The sequence below is a fragment of the Staurois parvus genome, unplaced genomic scaffold (genome assembly GCF_062004578.1).
Source record: "Staurois parvus isolate SC_StPar_1 unplaced genomic scaffold, SC_StPar_1.0 ptg001556l, whole genome shotgun sequence".
NCBI classification, from domain to species: domain Eukaryota; kingdom Metazoa; phylum Chordata; class Amphibia; order Anura; family Ranidae; genus Staurois; species Staurois parvus.
In genome coordinates, this window is record NW_028319352.1 from 30,270 (window position 1) to 47,819 (window position 17,550).

The 17,550-nt window shown below is 43.3% G+C and overlaps 1 protein-coding gene across 1 annotated transcript in view; it reads left to right on the forward strand.

Moving 5' to 3' along the window:
- Positions 1-8,763: 8,763 nt before the first annotated feature.
- The window catches only part of MAJIN (membrane anchored junction protein), a 38,845-nt gene continuing 30,058 nt past the window's right edge, over positions 8,764-17,550 (forward strand). Inside the window, exon 1 of the mRNA XM_089662812.1 lies at positions 8,764-8,864. Within this exon, the coding sequence (XP_089518938.1) occupies positions 8,764-8,864 (101 nt within the window). The remainder of the gene's footprint in view (positions 8,865-17,550) is intronic.

Below are 17,550 nucleotides of genomic sequence, written 5' to 3' on the forward strand. Positions count from 1 at the left end.
AAAGTAGAGTGACAAGAGAGATTAGGTCATCATTGTGTTGCTTCTCATTTCACTGTCCAAGCACAGGCTGGGGCACTGATCTGGGCTCAGATAGGTTGAATGATGCTGGGGAAAAGACTGGGGTCATTCTGCAGCAAAAAAAGTACTGTGAGGAGAATCTTTGGATTAAGCCTGGGTTTACACTGATGCGGTGCAGAATTCGCAGCGTTTTTTGTGCGAATTCTGCACCACATCAGAATCATATGCCGTTCATGCTACCGCTGCAGGTTTGTTAACAACATCCCAAAATCGGTCCGCAAAACATGGTGCGATGTGCAGAATTGGATGCATAGGTGTGAATACCCATGCAATTTGATTCTAATGCAGACCCAAAAAGCGTTCTGCATCATTTTGGTGCAGATGCGGTGTGATTTGAGTCATGTATGGCTCAAATCGCACCGCACAGAATTCGCATGTGATTTGCACAGGAATGAGGTGCGGTTCCTGTGCGAAACACATGCGATGTACGCACCACATTAGTGTGAACCTAGCCTTAAGCTGAATACTGCAGCATACCAGCATTGTAATTGATTCTTTTATTGCAGCACTATTTTTATCCTGTTATTTCTGTCTGAATTCAGAAGAATGCTCACTAGAAAGGATTACATTAATTCCTATCTGTGCTAACACAGGGGATGTCTGACTCCCAGACCTAGTGTGCATCTTCACAAGTAATCATATGAGTAAGAAAGGGATGGTGAACTATGCAGGAGTTGGATACATTGTATGTTAATAATAACACCAGATCAAGGTGGGCATTCTGAAGAAACTGTATTGCTGACAAACATAGGTGAAGTATGCTGGAAATAGAAATAGAGAATAAGGGAAACATGCTAAAATATCATGGAGTGAAACAACTTTTATTGAGGTATGCACATTGGATGTAGTACACATGGCAAAAAAAACTTCATTGAAATACAGGGTGTTTGTAGTATGCCATGTCCTGCTCCGCTGCCACTCTTCCCTTGCACTTGCTGGCAATTACTGACTGTCAAATGTTAGCAGGAGTTGCTGTGTAAATACAACAGTTGTAGAAGCTACTGCTGTCCAAAATGGACCTTCTGACACTAGAGACAGAGATACTGTATAAAGTAACATTGATACTTTTGTATCTACTCTGTTTCACTGATCTGCAGATCAAAGATGCATGCTCTTCCATTTCTATATGATGTCAGCCAAAGCAACTACAAAAAAAAAAAAAAAAAAAAAAAAAGCTTTTGTTTCTATTTAACCCCTTATTAAATTATTAAATTACCCTATTCAGCCCTAACAAATTCATTTTCCTTCTTCCTATAACTTGCAGATTTTTGTATTTCTTTCTTCCTGCTTTTTATATTTCTGTTTCTAACCACAGCATTCCTCTGCGGTTCCTGTGTGGTGTATTTTGTAGCACATTCATTTGAATGGGCTGCAAATAATGTCACAATGCAAAAAAAATGTGTGTACCCACTGCCAATCGCTGCACCAAATCACATGGTACTGTGTTACCATGCAATCTGATGATTGCAAATCCACTGTGTTTGAGATCTGCATTTGGGGTGCCAGTAAGCAACACATCGGCACCCACAGTAGATCACAAAGGTGTGCGTTTTGAACACAGTGCTATAAATGTGTTTGGAATGCATCTTTCCTGCACCTCGTTCTGGTGTGAACTGGCCCTTAAACCTTTTCTTTTCTTTTTTTTAAGTGTAGGATTTGTAAATAAGTACTTAAAACTATCTAGTGTTTGAGATGATCAGACAACACCAATCTCCTTTGGGGCACTATCTCAAGTGTGCATGCAAAAAAAAAAAAAAAAAACCTTATAGGGCTCCATCCACCCCATGGGTACTACCCAGTGTAAGGTGGAGATCCCCAAATGAAGTGGGACTTTCAAACGTGCCAAAAATGGGAAATACAAACATACGCAAAATATAAAACCAAATGAATTTTTATTACAAAATGTAGTTAAAATTCCATCTATTAAAAAACCCCAAGTATTACATCAAGTATTTTGTCTACATGGTTTTTACAAACATGAATAATTATAGCATTATATCAGCAAGTAGGATTGATGTGTTTCACATAGCTTGCTTCCTCAGGATCCACACTTGAACATGCATGAAAAAAGAGATGGCTTCATTATCCAAACATATCAAGTGTAATAAAGGAGGGCTGTGACAAACAACCAGATGGCAATACTAAAAGTGCAATAGTCCACCAAGGAGCATTATCTCTTACACTTAGAAGGAGCAGTTAAATCCAAATGACTTTAACCTATTCCACTAAATCTGATATGTCCCCAAAGCATAGTCCAAGAGGTAAAGCACTTGTTGGTCTTAGGGTCAGCTAAAAATCTACCCAATATAAATCCACTCCTTAGCATGTGATGTGGAATTGGGTTGATAGAGGTAGTGATAGTTCAGCACTCTGGGTCATTAGGATCTCAAATGTAAAGAGTTATAAGTTATAACAAAGAAAGCCAAGTATTAAGCCCCTATATGTCCCTCCTTGGACTGTGCTGGGCCTTAAAGGATACAATGTCCTCAAAGAACCTTCCAATTTCTCAATGGCATGAGAAGCATCTGCCTAATGTATAAATTGTCTACTAGCACATAGCATTTATTCTTCATATACTGTATTACTGGACTTGGTGTGGACTTCAACTGATATATGTAGTATCCTTGTAGTTCCTTTAGGCTCCATATGTATTCCAAAAAATGTTCACTTCCTATGGATGGGCAGCCTCATTGATACAATGCATGGATTTCACCTTCATGGACAACAGTACATTAAAGCATCCCCCATTAAACTGAGGACAATCCTAAACTCCTCTTTATATAGATAACAGGCATACAATACATGTGTAAGGTGCATTCACACAGATCCAAAACCCATCATATCCTCGCAAATACACTCACAGGCCACTTTATTAGGTACACCTTGCTAGTGCCAAGAAAACATCCCTCACACCATTACACCACCACCAGCCTGACCCGTTCATACAAGGCAGGATGGATCCATGCTTTCATATTGTTTACACCAAATTCGGACCCTACAATCTGAATGTAGTCTGCCCATTCTCCTCTGGCATTTGACATCAAGGCATTTTCGTCCACAAAACTGCCGCGCACTGGATATTTTCTCTTTTTTGGACCATTCTCTGTAAACCCTAGGGATGGTTGTGCATGAAAATCCCAGTAGATCAGCAGTTGTGGAAATACTCCGTCTGGCACTAACAACCATGCCATGTTCAAAGTTACTTAAATCCCCTTTCTTCCCCATTCTGATGCTCAGTTTGAACTTCAGCAAGTTGTCTTCACCATGTCTACATGCCTGGATGCATTGATTTGCTGCCAGGTGATTGGTTGATTAGCAATTTGCGTTACCAAGAAATTGAACAGGTGTACCGAATAAAGTGGCCGGTGAGTGTATATGCCAATAAAACGCTGTGAATATACACACGTTTTTGTGGGGCACTAGACCCTCCACTCAGGAATACCAGTGAGTATAGAATGTCCATTCATAAATAACCTTATCCCCAATGTTATGACACAGACTCATTCCATACTGATAGTGACAAACAGTAATGCCTCAGTATAGACTTCTTATCAGCCCAGGGTAAAGTTACTATCCATACCCGTTTCCCAGAGACAATCCCGATTGTGAGGGGTCTGCGCCCAAAAAAATGGATGTCCCTGGATTTGTCCCTGAGTGCCACCACCTCTCCAATTCATCACACTGCACAAGCATCAGTTCAAAAGTGGTGCCAGTAGACTGCTCCACCTGTGCAGTTTTGGACTGAGCATGGCTGAAGCGGTCTGAGCATGCCTGACAACATAAATGGCTGTACACACACACAGCCCTCTAGTCTACCTGTGCCATTTTATAACTGACACTTAATCAGTGTGATAAACTGGAGTCCTGAACTGTGAGGTTTTCAGTCTACCCTGCTGGGCACAAGCTGCAATTGGTGAGAAACTCCAAACCTGGCTTCTCAAGGACTAACATAGAATTCTGGGGTCAGAATTAAAATAACACACAGAGTTAATGGCCTAAACTCTGTGTTACTTAATCATGACCCCTAAACTCTGTACATTACTTAATCATGACCCCTGAACTCTGTACATTACCTAATCTTGACCCCTGAACTCTGTATATTACTTAATCCTGACTTCTGAACTTTGTGCATTGCTTAATTTTGAACCCTGAACTCTATGTGCATTACCTAATCCTGATACCTGACCTATGTGCATTACAAAAAGTGGTTATAAAGCCTAATTATAGCATCAGTATTCCCCCTCCCCCAAACTTTTACTTACCTGAGCCGTCATTTGATCCAGTGCTGTGCATGTCTGCAGCTCTTCTCTCCCCTCACTTCCTGGTTTTTAGGCTTTGCTGAGGCAGCGAGAACCATTGGCTGTCAATCAAAGCCAATGATGAAGGAGCAGGGGGCAGGGGCAAGTCCTGCTGTCTGCATCTATAGACATAGACAGCGAGGCTGGGATGGCAGCCTCGCTGCCATCTATTGCAGCTTTCTATTGAGGCACTCGCTGCAGCTAGGAGCACTGTCAGGGAACCCAAGAAGAGGAGGTTCAGGGCCACTCTGTGTAATTCCATAGAGCAGGAAAGTATAAACCAGTTTTTTTTAATGCATTTAAAATCACTTTAACCACTTGCCTACCAGGCACTTTTACCCCCTTCCTGCCCAGGCCAATATTTTCCTTTCTACGCTGTAGCACTTTAAATGACAATTGCGCTGTCACACAACACTGCACCCAGTGGTTTTTTTCTTTTTTGCACTAGAAACGAAAAAAGACCGAAATATTTGAACAAAATGCGGTTTTCTTTGTTTCTGTTATAACATTTTGCAAATAAATAATCCTACACAAATTTAAGCCAAAATGTATTCTGCTACATGTCTTTGGTGAAAATAACCCACATCTGTGTTTATTATTTAGTTGGTAGGAAAGTTATAGAGTCCACAAACTATGGTATATATCTAAAAGTAAAATCCTGATGTACAGACAGCTGTTCTGATTTCTTGAGACCCAAAAAGCCAGGACACTATAAATATCCCCAAAGGAGCCTAGGCAACTACCCCCCTACCTCCACCTCTAAATCTACTTCTCCCCCCACCTACCTCCAAAAAGCCACCCATGACCAGTGCTGAAGAAGGTGACCCTAGAAGGTGAGGAGCCTAGGTACCTACATTTACCCCACCTATCTCCCCCAACCTACCTCTACCCCACCACCCCTCTGGACAGCACCCATGACCAGGCGGTGCAGGTGCTGAAGACAGGGAAGGTGGTGACCTTGGAAGGTGAGAAGCCTAGGCACTTTCCCTTCATACCTACTTCTACAAACCCACCCCCCTCCCTCTAATACTCCAACACCCACCTATTACCCCCTACCTCTCCTCCCGACTGCCACCCAAGACCAGGTGGTGCAGGTACTGAAAAATGTGGGGATGGAGGTGACCTTATAAGGTGACCTCCACCCACCTACCTCTACCCCACCTGTCCCTCCAAACCTACCTCTACCCTGCCCCTTCAGATGGTCACCCATGACAAGGTGGTGCAGGTACTTAAGAATGTGAGGATGGAGGTGACCTTATAAGGTGACCTCCACCCAGGGCTGTTGTTAGAAACCACGGGGCCCATATAGATGACCTAACAGGGCCCCAGCTAAAAAAAAGAACATTTTTTTTTTACGATGCTTCAGTTATGAATGAACACAGTGAGTGATTGGTACCAATCACTCATTATGTACATTCAGGAAAGAAAGGGGCTGGTAAATGTAACTTATTTACTGGGCCCATCCCCCACTCTCCATTCTGAAGGATTCTACTGTGTGCTTGCTTGCAGCTGCCTGTGGGAAGCCGACAGCACTGTCGGGGGTGGGAGCACATGATGGAGGCCTGAACAGCAGAGGGAAACGTATGGTGCACAGGGAGAAAATGGGTGCAGCGGGGGGGGGGAGCAATTACTGGAAATGATGCCCTGTATGACTATCTCTGTAGCAGATGGGATGGAGAGGAGACGAAGCCAACTTTCAGCTGCTGCAAAAGAGCCATACAGGGGATTGGTTCCAATAATTCCACGCCATGCTGATCACCCTCCCTGCCCACATCCAAGTCACAAAGTTTCCTGGGCCCCCCTGCTGGTCTGGGCCCCGTACAAGAGGACTGCTGGTACCCCCTTATCCACGACCCTGCCTCCACCCACCTACCTCTACTCCACCTGTTCCCCCCAAACCTACCTCTACCCAACTCCCCCTTCGGATGGCCACTCATGACCAGGCAGTGCAGGTGCTGAAGGAGGTGACCCTGAAAGGTGAGGAGCCTAGGCACTGAACCCAGTTCTCTGACCCCTTCAACTCCCCCAAGTCATAACCCTAGCGGAAGGGACCAGAGTTAGGAGGCACAAACTACTTACCTTGCCCCAGACGCTGACAACCCACACTACGCCACTGGGTATAGCGGTAGGTATAACAACTGACTATTATGAGCACCCTGCTGACAACTCAACCACAGGCAGATCACCCATGCTCCTCAGTGATGGCCCCTCGCCCTGAGATCTGATCATAACTGTTTCATGTACAGGAATGCAGACAACACAAGATGCTGGTGTGAGGAATCATGTTGTACAACAGAACTACATCCAGGTCAGCATAGAACAGGAAACAGGAAGTACAAGGCAATGCAATATTACCATATGCAAGTAGGGTCACAGTATTTGCATAATAACTCTATAACAATAACAGCCAATCAGGATGCCTCAGCACTGTCACGTGTGTTCCCGCAGTGTCAAATCTCTGATTGGAGGGAAGCGCTGGAAGGGATCTGTCACACGAAGCTGAGGTGAGGAGAGCGCTCACACAACCACCTCCATAGGAGAGCTATGTATCCGGTCAGCGTATCTGTCCGCTCTACACCTACCTGGTTTTTCCCACGGAGGCGGGATGTGATTGGTGGAGATCAAATGAGCGGGAACTCGCAGCGCGGGAAGAATGTGTGAGGGAAGCTAGTGAGGAAGGGTGTCATGGTATATCATTCTAGAGGACTCATTCACTCAGGGTCTGAGGAGTATTGTTCATCTGCATAGACTGACGCAGGCTAAATTTGTGTGATTATTAGAAGCAAATATTTTCTTTACACCATGCAGGTGTATGAGGTAAAAATGCAGTATGTCTCCAATTGATGCAGCGCAAAACACCTCGCCGCAGGTCATTGCAGAACGAACCAGTGTGATGAGCTGTAACAAAACATTTCCTTCCTAGCAGAGCACACATTATTTGGAACACATACAGGCAGCTGTAAACAACCCCTCAGGCTAGATTCAAGCTTTTCTGTTGGGATGCATCACCTTAACCACTTACTCCCCTTCCTGACCAGGCCATTTTTTTGCGATACAGCGCTGCATTACTTTAACAATTGCGCGGTCATGCAACGCTGCACCCAAATGAAATTTATGCCCCTTTTTCCCCCACAAATAGAGCTTTCTTTCGGTGGTATTGGATTAAAGGAGCCATCAAGCACAGTGTATAGCTAGAAAATGGCCTCTACCTAGGCTTCTTCCAGGCCCCTGGAACATTATGCCCCACCCACACAGCTTAGACATAGAGACCACTATGACTAGACCCCATAAGTAAGGCGAAACAAAAAACGTTAGGGGTGTGGCCTGGGAGGCGCCTAAGCTGAGGCCGCTTTCTGTCTTTACTCTGTACATGGGCTGAATGTGTTTTGTAAATTCACAATATATAACTGGACATGAATCTGCATAAATAATAACTGTAGATTTTTGTTTCAGGGAAAATCCAATTCAATCCAAACCTTAATTGATCACTTGATCAGGAAGAATGTTTCTTCCCCGTAGAGCTGGGCTTTAAAGCAATGGCGTTTGGCATGTTTCTATTCCACATTTATGTGCTGCTTGGTGGTTTAAAGCCTTAGGCTCCATGTACACTGCAGCTGATAAACTGACGTTCAGGAGCTGTTCTGCATTTTTTTCAGCAGCCCCTGAACTCTCCCTAATGTTTTCCTATGTGTCCATGTACACATCGTCGTTCACAGGCAGTTGAGTTTACAGTCGTTCTTTTGAACGCATCAAACTGGCGTTCAGGAGTAGATTTTGCTGGCATTGCAAACGTCAATCACTTGTAAACGCGGTTAACTGCATTTATAAGCGTTTGCATTTAGAAGTGTTTTTTAACTGTTCCATGTCCAGATGCTGTCCAGAGCCTTTTTTCATCATCAGAAATGCATGCAAAGCGTTTTCCATGTATTCAAATGGACCCGGTACACCAGCGCAGTCAGTTCCAGGTTTCGCATGAAGGAAAAAATGGTAGAACTCGCGGCATTATGATCATGATGGGATCCATAGTGAATACAACCAGAAAATACAGGTCATCTCAACACATACTGCTCTCTCTGCTTCTGCTCTCTCTATTCCTCTCAAAATGTCTGAAATAGTTAATTATTTACTATTTTTTAGTGCATTCTGGGCATTTGGGAGGTTATCTTTTAAAAACGCTTTTAAACGCAAACGCGCATAAACGTATGCAAACGCTCCTAAACTGACGTTTTTTAACCTACATTTTCCAGCAGCCAGTTTCCATTTTTCAGGAGAGTTTTCTAAACGCCCCGTGTACATGATCACTTACACTTGTTTTGAAAATGAAGTGATCTGATATTTGTACTTTTAGTAAAATAACATTCATTTTGTTCTCTGTGTCAGCAGTAATATGCCAATAAAACCTTTCTCATTTGCTGTTCCTGAAACACGATTTCTTCACTCTACAAAATATGTTTACAAGTTCAAAATCCGATATGGGGTCTGCTTTAGGTAAGTGTTACATGGATATTTAAAAGGTTTTTGATGTTTATAGTGTTAGTTCACCTTACTTATTTTTCCTCAAAACATCCCTATGCATTACAGGGTCCTTAACAAATGAAAATGCTGCGCTCTGTTTTGCAGATAAACTTACAAACAAGCACTTCCAACTATGTTCCTTACCCACACATGCGTAGTTTGCTCTCTCTCGCAGACTCAGCTTTTTGCGAGAAAGAGAGCAGACTGTATATCTGTGGGTAAGGAATGAAGCCAGGACTGCTTCTTTCTAAATTTCTAGGGCCACACATCCAATACCTTGGATGGTCTTGTTAGGTGTTGCTGGGTAAGGTGGAGGGAGCCTAGAGAACATCCTTTTGTTGATCCCCTATCCGGTGAATGAACCCAGAAGAGACATGTATTATGTCACTTATAGGTTTAGCCCTGTCATTCCCTGGCTGCTGTGGCCAGGAATGAAGCTGATCATGCAAGATCTGTGCTTGATCAGCTTAATTTGGGTATTATAGACCCCCCAAGGTCTCCTTAAAGAGGGCCTGTCACTAGCAATATGCTATCACATAGGGGGATATTGGTCCCCTATGTGATAACAATAAAGTTAGGTAAAAAAATAAACATAATGAGAAAACCCCTGAAAAAAAATATTTTCAAAGCCCCCAGACACATACATACATAATTGTGCGCATTGTGGGCTCCTACATACAATAATGACAATTGTGCAACACATATTAGGCATGACCGTGTGCTGGAGGAAGAAAAATAATTCTAGGGCCATCATTCAGGGTTAACTCTTAACTAATTTCATTAAATTGCTTCGTAACTCTGCGCTAAGACAAAATTTCTTATTACTAAATAAAACCCCAAAAAATGAAAAGTAATGAAAACACTTGCTGCTGCAAATATATCCGCATATGCAGATCCAGTCTTTTAAAATCCACCATGTAGGGATATGTATTAAACCACCAAAACAAATCAATACACAACTCCTAACTAATGACTTGTAAAGGCTTTTAAAGTATCGCCCATAGACTGTTTTTGGGTAGTGAAGTTTGTAACCATTTCATGCGCGTGCACAATGTTACAAATCAAATTAACTTGATACAAATCACATATTTTATATTTTACCCACAAAATTGGGTAATATATTGTGTTTGCGTGCACATAAATTAACTTTAGTGTATTTTGTACTGAAATTATATTTTAAAACAGTGATAATATCATGTGACATAAAAACTACCACCATTTTATTTGCAGGGTCCCCGCTTTCAGAATACATGTCATATATGGGGATTTTAACTAATCTTTGTGCCTACTGCTTCTTAAGAATATTTAAACAGTTTAATGCTCATATTCTTAGCATAGGTGCACTCTAAAGAGGAATTGCATTAGAGGTGGTGGAGAGAACTTTCCATAAAGTGTAAGTATGTTGTATGAACAGAATGCCTACATTATGGTAAAATTGCCTTCCAGAGATGAGAGTCAACCTCTCTCAGGGTGCACTCACACTAGCACTTTTAACTGGTCCCAGGTGCAACTCAACCCATTGGTCCCGTTCGTTTGTGTATTGTGAGTGCTCTGAACTGCCCCGGAACCGGATGAGCACACTGCGCTTGGGACTACTTGGAAGAAGCGGTCCTGGGCCCAGTTCACTTGTGATCCAGTATGGTTTGCTGCAGTGTGAGTGTAAACCATGCCAGAGAACAGTTCTCTCCTTGGAGAAATGTGTAGTACAACAGGGATCACTGGTCTGGATAACAGAGGAGAGTGCAAAGGAAAACTTCAGAATTGATCTCAGGTTAAACCTGCCCAAGTGTGAGCGCACTATCAGCTGGCTTTGCTGCCATCTTCCCTGCTGCTTCATTTGCTTTCAACATCTTTCTTCTAAAGCTTTGGGGGGGGCAGTGATGATGCAACTTTCACACATGCCTGCTAGAGTTGTATTGTCCGGCAATGGGCTCCACATCTTGCTGTACCATTGGGAAGAGTGTGAGTTCTCTTTTTTTTTTTAATTTAACCTGTCACGGGTTCATCCGTACACCACGCCCACAGCGACTAGCTAACCGAGGCGCGCACGTGCGGCCGTGACTTGGGGTAAGAGGGAATAAAGGGGACTTAACGTTGAATATACAGTGAGGAACAGAAGTATTTGAACACCCTGCGATTTTGCAAGTTCTCCCACTTACAAATCATGGAGGGGTCTGAAATTCACATTGTAGGTGCATTCCCACTCTGAGAGACAGAATTTTTTTTAAAAATTCAGGAAATCACATTGTATGATTTTTAAAGAATTTATATGTCTTGCACTGCTGAACATAAGTACACAGTATTTTCTGGCGTATAAGACTACTTTTTATACTTAAAAATATACCCCAAAAATTGGGGGTCGTCTTATACGCTGGGTATGAAATGTGAACCTTGAGTTTGTTTGGGTCAAGCTGGCTGGATGTGTGGTAATACTGTACATACAGTATACTGTGCTGAGTCAAGCTGGCTCAAAACAAATGTCCCTATGACAGATTAATCTGTCAACCCGCTGGATGTGCGGTATATACAGTATACTGCGCTGAGCCAAGCGGTTTCAAAACGTACTGGTACGTCCCTACTGTAATCAGCCTGCTGGATGCGTGTATGTACGGTAGCTGCGGCTACATACAGTATACGCTGGGCCAATCACGACGAGTGATGTATTCTACTAATGAATACAAAGCCTGCTCGGATTGGCTGAGTCAGAGAGGTGGGCTGATGATGTCACAACCTTAGCCAATCCGAGCAGGCATTGTATGTATTAGTAGAATACATCGCTCGCCGTGATTGGCCCAGTGTATACTGTATGTAGCTACAGCTACCGTACATACACGCATCCAGCGGGCTGATTACAGTAGGGACGTACCGGTACATTTTGAAACCGCTTGGCTCAGCGCAGTATACTGTATATACCGCACATTCAGCGAGCTGAGAGATTCATCTGTAATAGGGACATTTGTTTTGAGCCAGCTTGGCTCAGCGTGGTATACTGTATGTACATTACCGCACATCCAGCAGGCTATATATACTGTATACTGTATGTAGCCAAAGCTACCGTATTACCGCACATCCAGCGGGCTGTATATATACTGTATGTAGCCGAAGCTACCATATTACCGCACATCCAGCGGGCTGTATATATACTGTATACTGTATGTAGCCGAAGCTACTGTATTACCGCACATCCAGCGGTAACCATCTGATTTGGTATTTGATCCATATGATGACTGTCTTACAAATGTATCACAAGATGTCATTCATGAACTTATGATGTCAGAGGATGAACATGAGGATTTTGAAGGATTTTAAGTACCGGTAAGTCATAACCATTTCAATTAAAAAATCTGATGTCTTTAAATGGTGTTGCCTCGGAAGGGGGGTAGTCTTATACGGCGAGCATAGCCCTAAATCTTTGTTTTAACTGGAAAATTAGGGGGTCGGCTTATACACCCAGTCGCCTTATACGCCGGAAAATATGGTATTTGAACACCTAAGAAACAGCAAGAATTCTGGCTCTCAAAGACCTGTTACTGTGCCTTTAAAAAGTCCACCTCTACTCCACTCATTAATCTAACTTAGTAGCACCTCTCTGAGCTCTTTAAAGACACCTGTCCACCCCACAGTCAGTCAGATGCCAACTACTACCATGGGCAAGACGAAAGAGCTGTCAAAAGACACCAGAGACAAAATTGTGGACCTCCACAAGGCTGGAAAGGGCTATGGGGCAATTGCCAAGCAGCTTGGTGAAAATAGATCAACTGTTGGAGCAATTGTTAGAAAATGGAAGAGGCTAAATATGACTGTCAGTCTCCTTCGGACTGGGGCTCCATGCAAGATCTTACCACGTGGGGTATCACTGATGATAAGAAAGGTGAGCAATCAGCCCAGAACTACAAGGGAGGAGAATAGGCCCCAAGCACTAACTTATACAGTGAGGATCAGAAGTATTTGAACACCCTACGATTTTGCAAGTTCTCCCACTTAGCAATCATGGAGGGGTCTGAAATTCACATTGTAGGTGCATTCCCACTCTGAGAGACAGAATTAAACAGTGGTTTTAAACTGCTTGACATGCATGCTAGGATTATAAAATGTAGAAAAGAAATATCTTTGTGTTGTGGCGTCTAACAAAGTCTACACACAAAGTTTATCAATCTTGGGACCCTTTCACAAAGTGACAGAATCCAATTTGCTCAGCAGGGGATCTGCTGAGGAGAGCAGAGCAGGCAGATGACAAGTCCGTACCTGCTCAGTTTATGCAGAGCAGGCATGGATAGAGCCCACTTCGCTTTATGGGTAGCCTTCTAATCCACCTAGACAGAGAGAGACGCAACCCGTTCCATTTAAATTTAAAACCACCAGTCCAAAGGTATACATAGACCATCTGATCAGGTCTGCCTGAAAATCTGCTCAGATTGCCTATGTGAAAGGGGCCCTATAGATTCAAGAAACACAGTTCATTCTATTCCGACATTTTTGTTTAATAACACATTTTTTTCTATCAAAAAATGTTTTGTACTGTTATTGTAAATCAGCAATAGTAATTTTAAAGCCCAGCTGAATATTATTTAGAAATTCAATAGTTCAACTCAGGGAGTAAAAAAAAAAGTACTCATCAAGCAAACCTTACTTACCAAACAATCTCCAGCAGCTATTATAAAGTCCGTGTCTGGTCAGGAAACTGCAGACGGAAGCATGTCTCTGTATGAGAGAGCAGCAATATCTTGGCTGTGGTCTGGCATGCTTCCCTCTAACTCAAAGCTAAACAATCAGCAAAGCACACACTCCCGGACAAATCTGGAACTGTCCCTAAAATATATAGAACGTGGACCACTATGCATCAACACAGTGTTTCTCAACCTCTTTGCAGTCGAGGCACCCTTCAGAATTATGCACACTCCATTTTAAAATGTAAAAAACATAGTTTTACATAAGGCAGCCACATTCACACAGTTAGGACACACAACATTAGAGGTGATATATTCTTACAAAGCAAACACACCTTTGCACACTGGTACGCCTTAGTATTCCATTGTTTCTCTTCTTCAGTTTTTCTCTCCTTCACTCAGCTTATGTGAGCCCAGTGCTGACAGCCAGGGCAGGGGAGGGTCAAACAAGGCTGCTGTGCAGGTGTCCAACGTCCTACTTATCTAATGATGACATAATTGGTTGTTAGGACTCTGGTGGCTGAAAGATTAGAAAGGTGCAGAATTAAACCCCAAGGCTTTGTGTAACTAAAAAGCAGGCCTCATCTGCCCGCTGACTTGTATACAAATTTTTGGCAATTTTTAGGCATGTTGCCAAGGCACCCCTGAAGAAACCTGAAGGCACAACTGGGGTGCCTGGACACCCTGGTTGAAAGGCTGCATCAGCATATCCTAAATGAAAAGGTCTGAAAAAAAGATCGTGTATGAGAAAGTCTAGAAAAACTCATTCTAACTTCCTATGTTTAAGATCACTCAAAGATGACTGACAAAGAAACTCAAGATTTTGATTCTAGACTGGGTCCTCAGCTTTAGCAGACTTGGTTTCTCTTTAGCAGAACAGAATTGCATGTGTGAGAGAGGCTTTGCATGGACTGAAATTTTCTTTCTAAGTTGATATTGGAACAAGTGGATACTGTGTGTGTGTGTGTATATATATATATATATATATATATATATATACAGTCATGGCCGAAATTGTTGGCACCCTTGATATTTCTCCAGGAAATCATGTATTTCTCACGAAACGTATTGCATTAACACATGTTTTGCTATACACATGTTTATTCCCTTTGTGTGTATTGGGACAAAACAAAAAAAGGGAGGAAAGAAAGCAAATTCGACATAATGTCACACAAACCTCCAAAAATGGGCTGGACAAAAGTATTGGCACCCTTTCACAACTGCGGATAAATAAGAATGTTACAAGCATGTGATGCTCCTGTAAACTCACCTGGGGCAAGTAACAGGTGTGGGCAATATAGAAATCACACCTGAAAGCAGATAAAAAGGAGAGACGTTCACTTAACCTTTGCATTGTGTGTCTGTCTGTGCCACACTAAGCATGGACAACAGAAAGAGGAGACGAGAACTGTCTGAGGACCTGAGAACCAAAATTGTGGCAAAATATCAACAATCTCAAGGTTACAAGTCCATCTCCAGAGAACTAGATTTGCCTTTGTCCACAGTGCGCAACATTATCAAGAAGTTTGCAACCCATGGCACTGTAGCTAATCTCCCTGGTCGTGGACGGATGAGGAAAATTGATGAAAGATTGCAACGCAGAATAGTCCGGATGGTGGATAAGCAGCCCCAAACATGTTCCAAAGACATTCAAGCTGTCCTGCAGGCTCAGGGAGCATCAGTGTCAGCGCGAACTATCCGTCGACATTTAAATGAAATGAAACGCTATGGCAGGAGACCCAGGAGGACCCCACTGCTGACACAGAGACATAAAAAAGCAAGACTACAGTTTGCCAAAATGTACTTGAGTAAGCCAAAAGCCTTCTGGGAAAACGTCTTGTGGACAGATGAGACCAAGATAGAGCTTTTCGGTAAAGCACATCATTCTACTGTTTACCGAAAACGGAATGAGGCCTACAAAGAACAAAACACAGTACCTACGGTAAAATATGGTGGAGGTTCAATGATGTTTTGGGGTTGTTTTGCTGCCTCTGGCACTGGGTGCCTTGACTGTGTGCAAGGCATCATGAAATCTGAGGATTACCAAAGGATTTTGGGTCGCACTGTAGGGCCCAGTGTCAGAAAGCTGGGTTTGCGTCCAAGATCCTGGGTCTTCCAGCAGGACAATGACCCCAAACATACGTCAAAAAGCACTCAGAAATGGATGGCAAAGAAGCGCTGGAGAGTTCTGAAGTGGCCAGCAATGAGCCCAGATCTAAATCCCATTGAACACCTGTGGAGAGATCTTAAAATTGCTGTTGGGAAAAGGTGTCCTTCCAATAAGAGAGACCTGGAGCTGTTTGCAAAGGAAGAGTGGTCCAAAATTCCGGGTGAGAGGTGTCAGAAGCTTATTGATGGTTATAGGAAGCGACTGATTTCAGTTATGTTTTCCAAAGGGTGTGCAACCAAATATTAAGTTAAGGGTGCCAATACTTTTGTCCAGCCCATTTTTGGGGTTTTGTGTGACATTATGTCATATTTGCTTTTCTGCCTCTGTTTTATATTTGTTCCAATACATACAAAGGGAATAAACATGTGTATAGCAAAACATGTGTTAATGCAATACCTTTTTTGTGTGAAATACTTGATTTTCAGGAAAAATATCAAGGGTGCCAACAATTTCGGCCATGACTGTATAGATAGTGGGGTTAGCTCAGGTGGGGGATCACCTTCCGTGGGAAAAAGGATAGACCGCACAGCAGGCTTTCTTAAAATCTGACTGGTTGTCAGCTTTATTTTCAGGTTTGCAAAAATGTCAAAACAACAAAAACAAACGCAAACCTTTTCTTGTAGATATAGTACACACACAGCTCTCTCAGAATACCTCTCTGAGTCCCAGGCCACGAGCGACTCCTTGCTCCAGCCCTGCCTTTTTTATACCACCTATTGGTGGTCATCAGCGGAGCACAAAATCCGGTCTAGAACCACCTCTGCCATTGTGGCCCCGAAAACCCGGAGTGGACTCCACCTTACACTTCACAGTATGACCTCATGCGAGGTGACACATATCGTCCATCCATCACCTTGCCATTCATACTGTCACATATCCCCCCCCTCTGCTCAAGCCCCTGTGGCTGAGCAACTGTCCCAACCAGGCAATGGACCCAGGAGAGGGCATCTACATTGCTTTGCAGTTTCCCCGCTCTGTGTTCCACCGTAAATTTGAACGCTTGTAGCGCAAGAAACCACCTTGTCACTCGGCTATTTTTCTCCTGGTTATCGCACATCCATTTGAGCGGGGCATGATCAGTAACCAACTTGAACTGTCTTCCTAACAGGTAATATTTCAGGGCCTCCAAGGCCCATTTGATGGCCAAACCTTCCTTCTCCACAATGGCATAGTTTCTCTCATGTTTGTTGAGCTTTCTACTTAGGAAGACCACGGGGTGCTCCTCCCCTTCTCTGATTTGGGACAGTACAGCACCTAGTCCCACATCAGAGGCATCAGTCTGTACCACAAACTCTGTTGTGAAATCTGGGGTCACAAGCACAGGTTGGGCACAGAGAGCTTGTTTCAGCCTTTGAAATGCGGTCTCCACCTCAGGATTCCACTTAACCATGACTGACCCCCTACCTTTTGTCAGATCTGTCAGTGGGGCTGCAATGGTGGCAAAATTGGGGATAAACCGCCTATAGTATCCTGTGATCCCAAGAAATGCCCGGACTTGCTTTTTATTTTGGGGCAACTTTTGAATTGCCTCGCTTTTATTTGTCTGAGGCCTAATGAGACCTGGACCAATAATGTAGCCAAGATATTTGGCCTCCTCCAAGCCTATGGCACACTTTTTGGGGTTGGCGGTAAGACCTGCTTCCCTCAGCGAATCTACTAGCGCTTGCAAGCGGGACAAATGAGACTCCCAGTCTGGACTGTGGATGACGACATCGTCCAAATAGGCAGCTGCATGTTGGCGATGTGGTCTCAACGTTTTGTCCATCATTCTTTGGAATGATGCCGGAGCACCATGTAAACCAAACGGCATCCGCTTATACTG